The 14,030-nt window shown below is 37.8% G+C and overlaps 2 protein-coding genes across 3 annotated transcripts; one reads left to right on the forward strand and one right to left on the reverse strand.

The window, feature by feature from the left end:
* Positions 1-2,249: 2,249 nt before the first annotated feature.
* On the reverse strand, positions 2,250-3,005 carry LOC145441497 (uncharacterized). The gene has a single exon (XM_080319384.1). The coding sequence runs from the start codon at positions 3,003-3,005 to the stop codon at positions 2,250-2,252; it is 756 nt and encodes a 251-aa protein (XP_080175510.1).
* An 88-nt stretch (positions 3,006-3,093) lies between these two features.
* On the forward strand, positions 3,094-8,662 carry LOC145447506 (uncharacterized). 2 transcript variants are annotated; one of them, XM_080325841.1, is made up of 5 exons: positions 3,094-3,313; positions 5,182-5,408; positions 5,687-5,831; positions 7,487-7,566; positions 8,414-8,662. In XM_080325841.1, exons 3-5 carry the CDS (start codon positions 5,828-5,830, stop codon positions 8,636-8,638), a joined length of 309 nt encoding a protein of 102 aa, XP_080181967.1. In that variant the 5' UTR covers positions 3,094-3,313; positions 5,182-5,408; positions 5,687-5,827; the 3' UTR covers positions 8,639-8,662. The 2 variants fall into 2 exon arrangements, with proteins under 2 accessions (XP_080181967.1, XP_080181968.1); XM_080325842.1 differs by lacking the exon at positions 3,094-3,313 and having other exon boundaries at positions 4,707-5,408.
* Positions 8,663-14,030: the final 5,368 nt, after the last annotated feature.

Genomic DNA, 14,030 nt, shown 5'->3' on the forward strand with positions numbered 1-14,030 from the left:
CTTTTGACAAATTGACTTCTATTATTCAAGTAAGACTCCAATAGTTTATACATCACTCCTCTAAATCCATAGTGATGTAATTTACCTAGTAGTATAGTTCTATCGACAGTGTCAAATGCCTTTTGCAGATCTAGATAAACACAAATGGTTGATAGCTTCTTAAACAGGCTCTGATAGATGTTATCAACACTGTCAATTACAGCATGCAAGGTTGAGTGGTTTTCTCTAAACCCAAACTGGTTTTTAGATAATATATTAAATTCATCTGTGAAGTTGGTTAATCTAATAAGCATTAATTTTTCTAAAATTTTAGAAAAGACTGGTAATATTGATATTGGTCTATAGTTGGATAACTTGAGTGGATCTCCTTTTTTGAAAACTGGAGTCACACGTGCTACTTTGAGACAATCAGGAAAGATCCCAAGTTCGAAACATTTGTTAATCAATACAGTGAGGGTTGGCGCTGTTATGAATATGGTTTCCTTCAAAATATTAACAGGAACACCATCAGGCCCCGTTGCCGAGTTTTGTTTTAGATTGTGCACAATTGTTATGATCTCATTCTCTGTTGTTGGTTCAATAAAAATTGAGTTAGGTTGGGGCCTACCTAGGTAGTTCTTGTAAGTTCTAGATAACACATGTTTATCTGCTAGATTTTTTCCAATGTTCGCAAAGTATTGATTAAACTCATTGCATATGTCTTTCTCAGCAGTAATAATGACATTTTCATTACTGATTTTCGATGGAAATTTTTTTGGTTTGGAGGTTTTGAATAATCGATTGAAGAGATTCCAGATTTCTTGTTGATTCCCCTGAATCTTTTGGAATTGGTCCCGGTAATAATTACTTTTAGATTTTTTCTTCAATTTGGTAAGAATATTAGTGTACTTTTTGTAAAAAATTATTTTATCAGCATTGCCTGATAAAAAGTGACTTTTATATAGTTTACGTCGAGTTGCTATGGATTTACGGATTGCATGAGTGAACCAAGGTTTGGTCGAGAACCGGCGTTCTTTGCGCGTTAGTTTGCGAAGAGGTGTGTATTTGTCCAAAAGTGAATTAATACAACTAATGAATGAGGTAAAGCATTGGTTAATGGTATTGGGTTCGGAACTGCAGACGGGTTGTAGGTCAGTTAACGCTTCAGTAAGTTCGGATGAAAACAAATCAAGTGAGAGTCTTCTATAGTCGCGAATAAAAGATATTTTTGGTTTAACTCCTGGAGAGATATTAGCAATCTTACAGAATATTGGCAGGTGATCAGATATATCACTGATCAATATACCAGAGTCGTGCTGAGAGTAGTTGTTCGTAAAGATATGATCAATTAGCGACTGAGTCTTTTGAGTTATTCTAGTAGGGTCATTTATCAGTGATTGACAAGAATAGTTAGTTATAAGATCAGCTAGTTCCCTAGAGTATTTATTTGATGTTTTAAGAAGGTCTATGTTGAAATCTCCTAGCAGGTAAAATTTCTTATGCTGTGCAGTAAGCTTTTCTAGGCAATTCTCAAGAGCTTCAATAAACTGAACCAGTGGTTGGTGGGGGTGTCTATAGATAGCTCCTATGACAATATTAGATCTATTTTTGTTGCAGATCAAGGGGGTCTCTATCCAAAGTTCTTCACAACTTTTTAGTTTTAGATCAAATTCAGTGATAGTTTGAAATTGGATACTACTTCTAATGTAAAACCCCACTCCCCCAACTACGTTTGGAGAGTTCGCATTTATGAATGAGTATTCATCTAAGCCAATTTCATATGGTAGGACCGAGGCTAGTCGAGTTTCACTGATTGCAATTATGTCAGGTTTATGACTAAGATCTGAAATTATTGAGGAAAGAATCCCTATGTTCCTAGGTAGAGATCTCACATTTGCATGTAATAACAACATAGAAGGACTATCATCAAACAAGCAATTGAGGTTTTCAATGTTATGATAGCTAGTACCAATAGGTAGGCTCATTCTCGGTGACCAAAGGTATTCTTGTGAAAGTTGCCAATTGTCAAGCAAAGAAAAAGGTAATATGGAGTTAACACATTGAAAACAATAGTAGTTCGCTTCGGATGATCCAAGACAATTAAATTGAAGAATAGTCAAATTACTACACTTGAGATGGAGCCAAGAATCACATAAATCACAGCAAATAGCTCTCTGATTTGATTTACAGGGTTGTCGGCAGAAGCCGCAAGGAAACCTAATAGGCATGGCTATCAGACAATCTCATCATCATAGATCCACTTTTTCGTATTATAGGAAAATGTTGTACCTTGATAAGTCCTCATCATTTTTGATTGACATAGCTCGGTCATCGTCATTCTTTTTCAGGTAGGTAACTCCATGTCTTGTCCAAATGTATTTAAATGCATTGGCTTTTTTGTACTTGTGACAGGCATTGAATCTAGTACGGTTTGACTTTGTGAGGCTTTCATTGATATAAATTTCTCGTTCTTTATGTAATATTGATCTGTTGCTGAAGATTGCGTCTCTGACTCTCCTCGAGCAGAATTTGGCTAGTATGACCGGATGTGGATAGTCTTCGGTGGGTTTCCCAAGTCTGTGGCATACACTTATGTCATGTTTGCTGATGTTCACTTCCAATTTTTTAGCTACAGTGATTACTAGATCGTCAGTACATTCATTCTTGTTGTAGGGAATTCCTTTTATTTCTATACATTCTCTTCTCCCATACTGGTCAAGGTCATTGATTGCTCTGCATGCTTCATTATTTGAAGACTGTAGGTCGTAAACCATTTTCCTTAGTTCACAATTTTGAGATTTGACTTCGGATAGTTCCCGGTCTGAGGTGTCGAGTTTTTCTTTGATTTCTTCATACTTCGCGCTTAGGAACTCAGCACTCTTTTTAAGTTCTTGCACTTCATTCATCAGATCAGCAAATTTCTGTCCAGTTTGATCTTTTTGTTCGTCAATTTTCTCTGTCAGTATATCCAGCTTTGACAGGATGGTCTCATAATCCACATTTTTCTTGATGGTCCTTTGTGTCATCTTTGAGCATCACAGTTCAGTACAATGCACATATATTATAGGTATATATGTAGGTATATGTTCCTTAACACAATCAAAAATGATATTTGTGACATTGAAAATGAGGCTGCTGGAGATCATGAACGACTGAACGAGTGATTACAGTGGATCACAGATCTGAGATAGCTGAAACTGTGAGAACTGTATTTCGGAGTAATATCGGGGACAGTATATTCAACTTCTATATTACGACGAGGCATTTGCCTCGTATGATCTCTCGACAATTCAAGATAAAGGAGTAATACGACTAATCTTGACAGACGATGAAAGTAAGTAAACTACAAAAAGAAATTTGACAAATTTGGTCTCAAAATTAGACAAATTTGGTCTCAAATTTAAGAAATGAGGATGATTTGGTCTCATTTCACCACCCACTCACCATAAATGCTATTTTCGACTCAGACAACCATATATATATTGATCTGAATAGTACATGTGAGTAGTAAGTGGCATGTACCTTGATAACTATATCTAGTGAATATCTTGTAAACTCCTTAGTACAGTATCATCCCAACACTGCAAATTCTGGTCTCTCATGCTTCCCCTTCGCTCAGACCCTAACATTGAAAAGGATGCCCCCAAAGCACCCCTACTATTTTCGATCAATTCCGGTCTTACTTTTAAGACAGAAATTACTTGGTAAGACTAATTTGTCTTTAAGACTTTTTCTGCTAAAAAATCGATTTGAGACCAAACTTGTCTAATTTTTTTTTTGTAGTGTAATTATTACCACACATAAATTGGTAGGCTACTATACTAGGATTACACTCTTAACGCATATTCGAAGAGTTGTTTCGGGGTTCCGAACGACACTGATTCCAAATATGACCTTGGTGTTTTCAAATTGTCTCTGGTTTTGGTGATATCCCATGGGGTTATTTTGACGAACGTCACATTTTCACTGTATGGTCCAGATAAAAAAAAACGGCTAAGAAATTAAATCTACTTGTTATACTGAACACTGTATTAAATCAAAATGCAGTAAAATAATTATATTTAGGGTAATTGGATTTACCGTAATTTTCCAAGTATAGTACGCCCCCATGTATAATACGCACCCCTAAAATAGCATGTAAATTCTGGGAAAAAGCCTGTACCCATGTATAGTACGCACCCTGCATTTCAGTACATGAATAGTTCCGATTTCGTATACGATGTCATTCTGTTTTGCGATGTCACTCTTGAACAATCATTACACAGCGATCGCTAATCATTATACAATTAGCGGGATTGTCTTTGAACGATAGTAGATAGCAGCCAAAGCCTGCGAGGCGGGCGGCGCGATAGTTCAGGCTAGCGACACAGCATCTTGAGCACGAGAAGACCTTTTACAGATGCGATTGCTAATCATTATAAAATTAACGGTATTGTGTCTAAACGATAGTAGATAGCAGCCAAAGCCTGCGACGCCGGCAGCGAGTTAGTTTAGGCCAACGAACCGACATCTTGCGCACGATGCCTATTATAGATGCAATTGCGCCTAGGCTAAAGGTTACGTAATGCGCAACAGGTCTGTTGGAGATGCGACTGATTACGCAAGCGATTATATCTTGCGCACATGGCCTCTTGTGTATGTACTATGTATAAATTGCGTATGCGATTGTTCGGGCTGGTCGTTGACGCGATGAATTGGCGAGAATTGCCACGCACGAGTGCCTATTAGTGACCTAATTTTGCTCGCGTACAAACGGCAAACCAACTCAGCAGGAGATCGCGTGCTTTTGCACACGACTCTCGTTAATTGGATACACGCGTCGCTTCCCACTTATTACTGCGCGCGATGGCTGAAAGTGATGCGCGATTGGAAACAAACATGAAGAATGAAGATAGGTGTGATTTCAAGTTTTTTATCGAGGGAGATTTTTTTCAAGCGCGTTGTTCCCATGTATAATACGCACCCCCCGATTTTAGGGCAAAAAATCGTGAAAATTTTGCGCATTATACATGGAAAATTACGGGTATCATAATTGGAGTTTTTTATAGATTATTTCTTAAGAGACCACATCATATTTAGAGTGGTGCCCCTTTAATTTCAACCTTGCAATCGATTTCTTACAAGCACGTTGCTATTTTTGCGCTGAAGAGATATTTCCATGGCTAAGCCAAGTATTATCGTGACTCTTCTATACTTGTGCAGAGAAAGCTGTTTGCAAAGTCAACACATCTACCCTTCCGAAGACGAACTTAGCGTCGACGAGCATCAAAAGGAAATAAGTCAGAGTGGAAATAGAGGGTGCCAGATGAAGAGATGCTGCAAGATCGAATGAGAAGAACTTTTAAATCAGGCCGCGACAGTGTCGTAAATGGAACATCAGCAAGAATACTGATGGAGAATGAAGATCAGTTTGGACCCATGCTCCCTTGGTAGGTACAATCTAACGCAGTGGTTTCAAACACAACATTGCCATGATCGAGTCAATCTGCGACTTTGCAACAAACTCACAAAGTGTTCGTTTTACAGAATGCTATGATAGTACAAAACAAACTACATATATATATTCCTGAAATAATTTTCGATAGTTGTGACATATCCTCGACCACAAGCCCGACCTGTGCTTAAATTGAGACTACTGATAGTACTAAAGGCTCCTGCAGACAAACTTAATTAATTAGCTATGATGTAAATCTGTCACAATGTTCAGATTTTGGAAGAAGTGAAAATATGTTGCCTGAATCAAGCCTGTTTGGATGTTGACTTGACCTCAAAGATTTTGGAAAAGACTTGGAGCTCAGCACTCAGTCTCCTGCAACCGCAAGAAATTCCGATAGAAATTCAAAAAGTTATGGGTAAGTAAGATACTTTCGCAAATTGAGTTAGTTGGCGGTCAATATCTGTCGAGTAGTTCTAGTCGCGGATTGTGAAAAATGATTAGTTCAAATTTTAGTTGCGGGTTTCGGGAAGTGAGTAATTCTTGTTCCAGCTTCGCAGTTGTGTAGGTGCTCAATAACTGAAAAACACATGTCATCGCGAGGGTGGGTTGAAATCGAATAGCCTACCTGAGTGATTCCACAGATCTAGTTGGTTCAGGGATGGGCAATTATTTTTCTCTGCAGGCCACTTCAGTAATAGAAAGTAAGTTGGCGTGCCGAGCCAAGCCAACATGTTCAGCTATATTCTCCATTGTATTGATTTTATTTATAAATGGAAAGCAGTGAATTACATTTTTAATAAATACGTCTCCGTGGATGTGTTGATATTAGATAGCCTAATGAGAAAAGTACGGTTAATTAACGAAATGAAAATTTATATTCATTTTCCCTCCTAATTCAAGATAATGTTAAACATGATACATTTTGAATTCTCTGTAATCCTTGTTTTTATATCAATACATTAAAAGGTAAGCTATATCTTAACAGTGCGACTTGATGAAATTGACATATATATATATCGGTTTCGGCCGACATGTGGCGGTACTTCTGGTCAAGATTTCCTCGCCGTTCAGCTTTTTTGCAGCACACTTCGCAGAGTCACATGTTAGCCGAAACGTCATTGTCAACGTCTTGGTGTGTCCTGACGCGCTAACGGCCGACGCCGAAATGCTAATCTCTATAAATTAGCTGTTCTTGCGGGTAGAGTGGTACCCATATTATTATCAAAACATCTAGTCACTATATATCGCACGAAGAAAATTTGAATTAAATTTCATAAATTATAGGATTTATGTCCATTTACGAAGTAATTTTTGGTGCTTCGAGCTCGGGCCCTCTCCATTTGAGGGGTCTGGGATGCGGCAGTTGCGGCCCTGTGTTTAGTGCTCCATACCTTCTTTGCATTTCAGCTTTTGACATGCTTTTTATGATATGTCCATTCACCCTTTATGTATGATGAGGTCTCAGTCAAAACGCGCACTGACAATGGCAACAAAGAAGGTTTGAACCAAACTATACGGAAGGAGTAACTTATTGTGACTTATTGTTACGACTTTGCTACATTGACTTGATTTTAAATCTGGATTACGCATACAAGCTTGGGAGGGACGTACGCTATGTAATCGCGATATATTATTGAGCAGGTTTCAAAGTAAATCAATTTCCGTTCCAGCTCAGTTCATCCAGCTTATGGTTTTATTCAGCAATATTCAAAAGTAGGTTTTATGTTTTTAATTCCAAAAAATGGCCACACGTGCTTCTCAAAATAGCGGGGCTCACTTTGCCCATGGCTGAGTTCGATGTATTATAGTTCGTTAGTTGCGGATTTATAAAGGTCATTACTTGGTAGGATATTATGGAAATAGGGTATTTCAAGTTGCCGATTTTAAAAACTGTCTGGTTCCTAAGGCAATGTTGAAATTTGCATATTTTTTGCCACGCCCATATTTGCAGTTCACACTACACAAACAGTAACTGCATTCATTTAATTTTTGTAACTGCATTTATTTAATTTTTAAACCGTTTTTTTTCTCGAATGTTTCACTTGAGCTGATCTCTCACTTCTCATTCAGGTAATCAGAAATTGGACTGGGTGGTCGGCATACCCACCATTTTCAATGAACGCTTCGACAGCTTCCTGATTGTGGATAAGGTGAGTTGTTGATAATGGCCAAAACTGGTTTGCTCAATAATACTACAAGACAATACTACAATAATAATAATAATAGTTAATTCAGATTCAAGTGCTCGAATTATTATGCCCAGCCCTACAAACAATGTGAGTTTAGTGTGCGCCATTGCCTCGCGGGAAAACCAGTCCAAAACCATTGATATTGTTAGTTGTGATTTAGTTCGTAAGCTCCTGATTTGAAAAGGTTGCTAGTACTAGTTCTAGTATCAAATTTTAAAAAGTTCTAGGTATAGTTGTAAGTTATAGTTATATTTGTGGATTTTGAAAATTGAGTAATTTTAGTTACAATTCTAGTTTTGAATTTTATAAGGTGATTGATTAGTCCTAGTTTTAGTTTCACTTGCGGGTTTGAAAAAGCGAGTAGTTCTGTTTTCGGAATTCCCAGAAAAGACACAAACAACCTTTGGCCGGGTCGCAATCACCAAAGTTGAACTCCGTCACCAAAATACAAGTTTTCAAATCCTGGATTAACCGCCCATCCGTGCAATAATCCATCCATTTATTAATAATTGGATAATCGTAGGTCGTAGGACTCGTAGCATCAAATAGTATAGTGGTGCAGAGGTAAAGGAATGGAAGACTGTGCATGTGTGCATACTTGATATTGTCAAGTGAAAAGTAGATTTTGTACATACCGAGACAATTCATAGACAAGGTCATTGTAATGAGGTGCTAATAGATTTTTGTCATCTTAAATGGCTGTGATTGACACAACTTTAAACCACCTTGGAAACTATTCATATGTATTCTATCAACCCGTGTGCCTTGAATAGTGCATGCATGGTAATGACATTTATATTCATTATAGGATCCGAAGAATGTCAACCCGACGATGAAGTGCGATACTCTTCAGAAAAAGTGGACAATCCATTTCGTTTGGGAATCTGTCGATGGACTAATGAGTTTCCATCATACAGTGGCGACATATTGCGTTTTCAACATGAAGTTTGCGCCAGCGTCAGCGAGTTCATTGAACTTTTCGCAGATTTTCTTGCAAACATTCCAGATGTCACATACAGCTAAATACATCTAACCACAGGGTATGTGTACATTAGTAGAGGTGAAAGGTCAATTTGAAGCATTATTAGGACATGGGTAGAGACATGGATGTCAACAGGTCTACATGGATGTCGACAAGTTATCATGGGCCTTTTCCATGTCAACATGACTCAGGTGGGACCAGGTCTAGACTATGGGTACACCCATGATTATTTTTTACAGTGTACGAAACAACATATACTTTAATCCTTCAAAATTCCGGACATTTAGGCATAATTTAGAATTTCCTCCCAGACGCTGTTTGAACGTTGAAATTTCAGGCATGACCGAGAAATTCCGGACGTAAGGCAACCCTATCCTAGACCAACGATCCGATGGGTGCGTCGTCCGAACTATTTTCAGAGGTTTCATTTGGAAATAACTCCTGAAATAATAGATATAGTCAATGATATATATACGATGATTGGAAACTCCAGTGAGCTCTGCGTTTGAGCGCGTCGCGAGTCATGCTTCACCAACGGTCTGAAATCGATGTAAACAAACGGTTCGCTTCTTCAGGAAATGGCGTTAACGTAGCGAAAAGGTTTTTATCGAGACCTCTGTTGCAAGTGAAATGTGTTCATACTGTACAGGTTTTGGCCAATACCAGTAGCATGGCGAAACTGATGTACCAGTGTGCCTACGTGATGAACATTGTGATCGGAGGTGGTCTCGCCGTATCAAATAACGGGAGGGGGTGATACTTCATAGTACGAGGTAGAGTTGGAATCAGGTCACTATCTTCAAGTCATTGCAAATTTTTAATCAAGCCCCGAAGTAATTTCTAAATTTTTCAAGTCAATTCAGCCGGGTTCTAAAACTATCTCTGAAGTCAGGCCTTCTGAAGTTGTGAAAGTAGGCAAAACCTACTTGAGGATATCGCAAAAAGCATCACGTTTTTGAAGTAATAATAGTCATTATTCCTTTGTTACGGAGATTCATCTTGTGATTCGAATGCTCCTATATACAATTGAATAAATAGAAATATTTTTGTTTGATACTTATCAGGAGTAGAGAGTCTTTATTTCATCCAACCAAAATACATAACAAACGGCAGTGATGGTGGTACAGAAAATATGCTTGCAAGTAATCGTCAGCAGCTTGTAGATACAGTATATACAATTGACTAACGAACTAATACAATGTATGGTCTAACTCTTTTCTTCATACTACTCGAGTTCTTTTCGGACTGTTCATTTTCTGCTTCAACAAGTCGATCCAATTGACTAACAAACGTCTGCAAAATCTGGCCTTTACCTACTTTTTCAAACTACTTCATGAGTACAATTCCCCATGATATGATGGTATATCTTATAAGTGTATGTGTGCGCAAGAGCGACCCACAATAAGTAGAAAGTCCCTGCCACTGTCCATTTAAGGTTTTATAGACTTGTTGACAGCCAATGATACATAAATGATTGTTCACAGCATAGACTTTGTATATTCATTTAATTGTAATATTGTCCATGTCCAGTTTGTCAACTCTTACAACCATAGTTGACTTGCAAGATGGTGACTTCGAAGAATGGGACGGAATAGAGACTGTCCAACAATCCCCTTCACTCAACAAATTCCCGCACTTACACATCACCATTTATTCCCTCAACGGTCGCGGTGATCATGGAAGAAGTTGACAGAATCCAAGCGTCGTAACAATGTGTCATCGGATGGGTATTACAGAAGCAGGATTTTGAACAGCTTGAAAACCTCACGTCTTCATGGACTCCTAAATGCGCTGATACTAGTCGCGACTAAATTTCAATGAGGATACCAACACCATATTATCATTGAGAATTTTATACAGGGTATAGATATTTCATTTACTATAACACTTGAAAACTGCATAAACAACTTTTGTTATTATGTCAGACTTGTTGTCATCTAAATTCAGTATAACAAGAACCAAAATCCTAGTCAACGAAAAGCATTTAAGTAGGCTTACCGGATTTGGAGAATTTATCTCCGGTTTTGCAAGTTGCAAATTTCTGAAAAAGTGTCCTCTTTTTTGATTTCCAAAATATGGTAAGAATAATTTAATTGAAGTCAATGTGTAGCAAAAAGGGATTTTCATGTTTATGCAAATTACAATATCAGATATACCTATGTTTAAGCCATTCGATAAATGTACTGTCTGCATCTATTTTTGTTGTAATTCATGAAACTGTTCTGTGCTATTATTAACAATCGAATAACTGCGCCTAATAGTTGATACGTCAATGTTTCTTGTCACGTAACAAAAATATATATTCTCAAATGTTATTTATTCGAGCTTCGTTATTCTCTCTTAATGACAATAACAGGACTGCAGTTGGATTGTAGAGCAGCGATTTTACATAATGTTGAGCATCGGAGGGCATTGAAGCATCAAGTACCATGGCATTTGAACACTAGGATGTTTCAAGCCTCTTTGGAAATCAATTATTCTTTAAAAATTACCATATTGCAGGTGCGGCCAGATTTCCTGATCAGGCTAAAAATGATTTCAATAACAGATCAAGACTCAATCTCTTGGTGATAATGAGGTAGTCTGCTCGATGGATTGGCAAAAATGTCCGTATCAAATTTATCATTGTTGTTGTTGTCTTGTCCATTTGATAAACTTCCCTGCTGACGAATTTCGTTGCTATTTCTGGGGCATAAGAATATCTCCAGTTTTGCAGTAGTGGGATATATTTTTCCAGCGAGTACAAGTGAAGCAATATTATCTGTAATGGAATATGGCTTTAAATGGCTGTTGTAGCTGAACTTGGTAGTCATATTCACACGGCACAAAAATTATCCACAGATTGCATTGTAGTATCCATCTCCTCGCCTCTCGCACTCGAATAATACGCATAGTCTTTCAGCACAACTATTTTTCTCTGCATCAATTGATCAATCCAATCCGGCACCAATTGTAATTTTCATTTTGACTACAATCTTTGGAAATATCTCAATGTCTGAAGCAGAGTGGAACATGACATAGTTGCTTCTCATGGACTGCCTGGCATGTCAGAATCCCATAAGATAATGATTTTCCCTTTTATTAAGATCCATAAATTCTATTCAACTTCCTCGCGGTTGTGGGTTACTTTGCGGCTGTTTCAATACACGAACAATCCTTTCTTGCAAGTTACAATGGACTATAATTTATAATAAATGTTAATAACGGTCCTGTAAAAAATTTATGCATTAGACATTTACAGAATGGGAATTTGTTATGTCACAGTTTTGCCAGTCAACTACAATTGAAATCAAGGTAAATATTCAAGTCGTTTTACCTCATATGCAATATATATGATGAGCAATGAGCATATTCAAAAGAGAGATTTTGCATTGGAGGATTGTGGAGTTACATTGCTGAAGAAATAACCTGGGTATTTCAGGCAGCAGTACATACAAATGCAAGTTGATGCTCATGCTCAGGTCATAAAGCGTGATGCAAATAGCGAAAAGTTATGAAGGTTTTACATAAAATACCATAGACGTACACACTATACAATGATGCAGGTTACAATATCATTTCCCAACCTTTCAATGAATAAGACGCCATAGAACGTTGGTGGCAAATGTATAAATACTCTGATTGGCACAATCCTTCCAGCTATGAATCTTAACGAGTACTCCTTGCTAATTTTTAGGGTTTACAGGCAATTCATGGGGAACACATCACAACGTGTAGTTTATATAGAACAGTGGTTCTTAAAATATGGGTCGCGACCCAAACATGGAAAAATCTGAAAAATTAGCAGAGTGTTAACACAAAAAATACATATTTTTATGTTTGAGATTTGGGTCAGGAGGTGATCATGAAACTCAGATTTGGGTCGCGCTCAAAAAAGTTTAAGAACCGCTGATATAGAAGAAGTACCAAAACGTTTACCAGGTATGAAAGATTCCCGGTGTGAAAGATTCAACTATTGAGAGGAGTACGACAGATCACGCCAGGTCGATGTGAACAATACCAGCTATGGAGTGAATATAAGTGCATTGTTTTGCCGATTGAATATTGTTTGGTACAACGCCGATTCTCATCATTGATGTAGATTTAACGGCCTGACCCGGTAAAAAGTTATATATGTTAGCTTTTTAGAAATCAGTACAATGATAGTTTTCGGTTAGTTCCGATTTTACATTGTTAAGGTACAATCAATATATTGATAGCGGGTAAAAGATATATATGCAGTAGCATATAGCTTATGGGGTATTTCGAATAGCATGTAGTACATGATGCCTAGAGCTGTTGACTTTCTTCAATCCGGGCATAGACAACTATAGAAAAGTCTCAACTTTTCCAGGTTAGAATCATAGACCTAAACCGTTTTCACGAATTATATTACAATAATATTACTGGCGTTTCGCTCTAATTTAGTGAAATTAGACACCTAGAATTATCTAGTTGTCCAAGTCGCTTAAAACATCTGAATTACTGGTACCTATACTTATATCATGATATTCATGCTTGAATTTTCTAGGTATATAAGTCATAAAGATGCATACCAGTAGAACACTGATTCGTACGTTACCTGCCTTCGTACTGGCATCCTGATTTTATAAAAGTTGGTGCAAGAATGGACATTTTCAATTTGATGTTGATTAATGGAGCAAAATTTGATATTTGAGTGCAATTATACCACTAATCCAGTGACAAGATTAATAATCGTTGAAACCAAACGCAGCTTGTTTATGTTGGCCCAGAGAATCTGGCTTGTCATACCATATTGATATAATATGGTCACAGTAAGATGATATTTTGGACTATTTTACAGGAACTTTCCAACATTTGATTTGATATGTCCGGTAAAACAGTTGTTATTCTGCTTTCGAATAATACCTAAATTGCTGGTTTCAATGTTAACATTGTTTGTCTAAGGCTGTGAAGGCAATTTCTTTTTTATGTTAAATGTTTGTTTTTTTATGGTGTTCATGGTGGTGGTTCGACTACACTGATCATTTTACACCAGGCCGGCTCTTCTTGTTATTATTCCGTATCTGCCCGATTACCAGTGAATTCGGATGCACAAACTCGGCACTTGGTGAATTCGGCCGTGGTAGCGGTACCCGGTACCGGTCACCATGATTGGTTACTGGACTGTTTGCTGGTGAACTTGGCACTTTGAGCGGTTGTCAATGTTGTACGGGGGTCATGGCATGCGTAGATCACACAGTTGTGGCGTGATTAGATCACAGATTGCGTAACCGCGGGAAATAACGCGACGCTCTTCACTTGGTGAACTCGGCCCTTGGAGGAATTGGCACTAGAACACCTTCGCATTAGAAATGCATTTAATATGAATGAACAGTATCAAAAAGGAAATTTAAACGTGTCGTGGCTGGCGGTAGAACTCGTAATCTTGGGTCCTTCAACCCTGTTATCGAGACAACCTAACCCAGAGTGGAATCGTCTC

This window comes from Botryllus schlosseri, chromosome 1 (genome assembly GCF_051294905.1).
Source record: "Botryllus schlosseri isolate E-star chromosome 1, Bs_hap1, whole genome shotgun sequence".
Lineage (NCBI taxonomy): Eukaryota > Metazoa > Chordata > Ascidiacea > Stolidobranchia > Styelidae > Botryllus > Botryllus schlosseri.

Excerpts from the sequence above, each read along its gene's own strand:
- LOC145441497 (XM_080319384.1), bottom strand. The coding sequence starts at position 3,005 with ATGACACAAAGGACCATCAAGAAAAATGTGGATTATGAGACCATCCTG.
- LOC145447506 (XM_080325841.1), top strand. Across the intron at positions 7,567-8,413 it reads GCTTCCTGATTGTGGATAAG|GATCCGAAGAATGTCAACCC; the intron begins GTGAGTTGTTGA and ends TATTCATTATAG.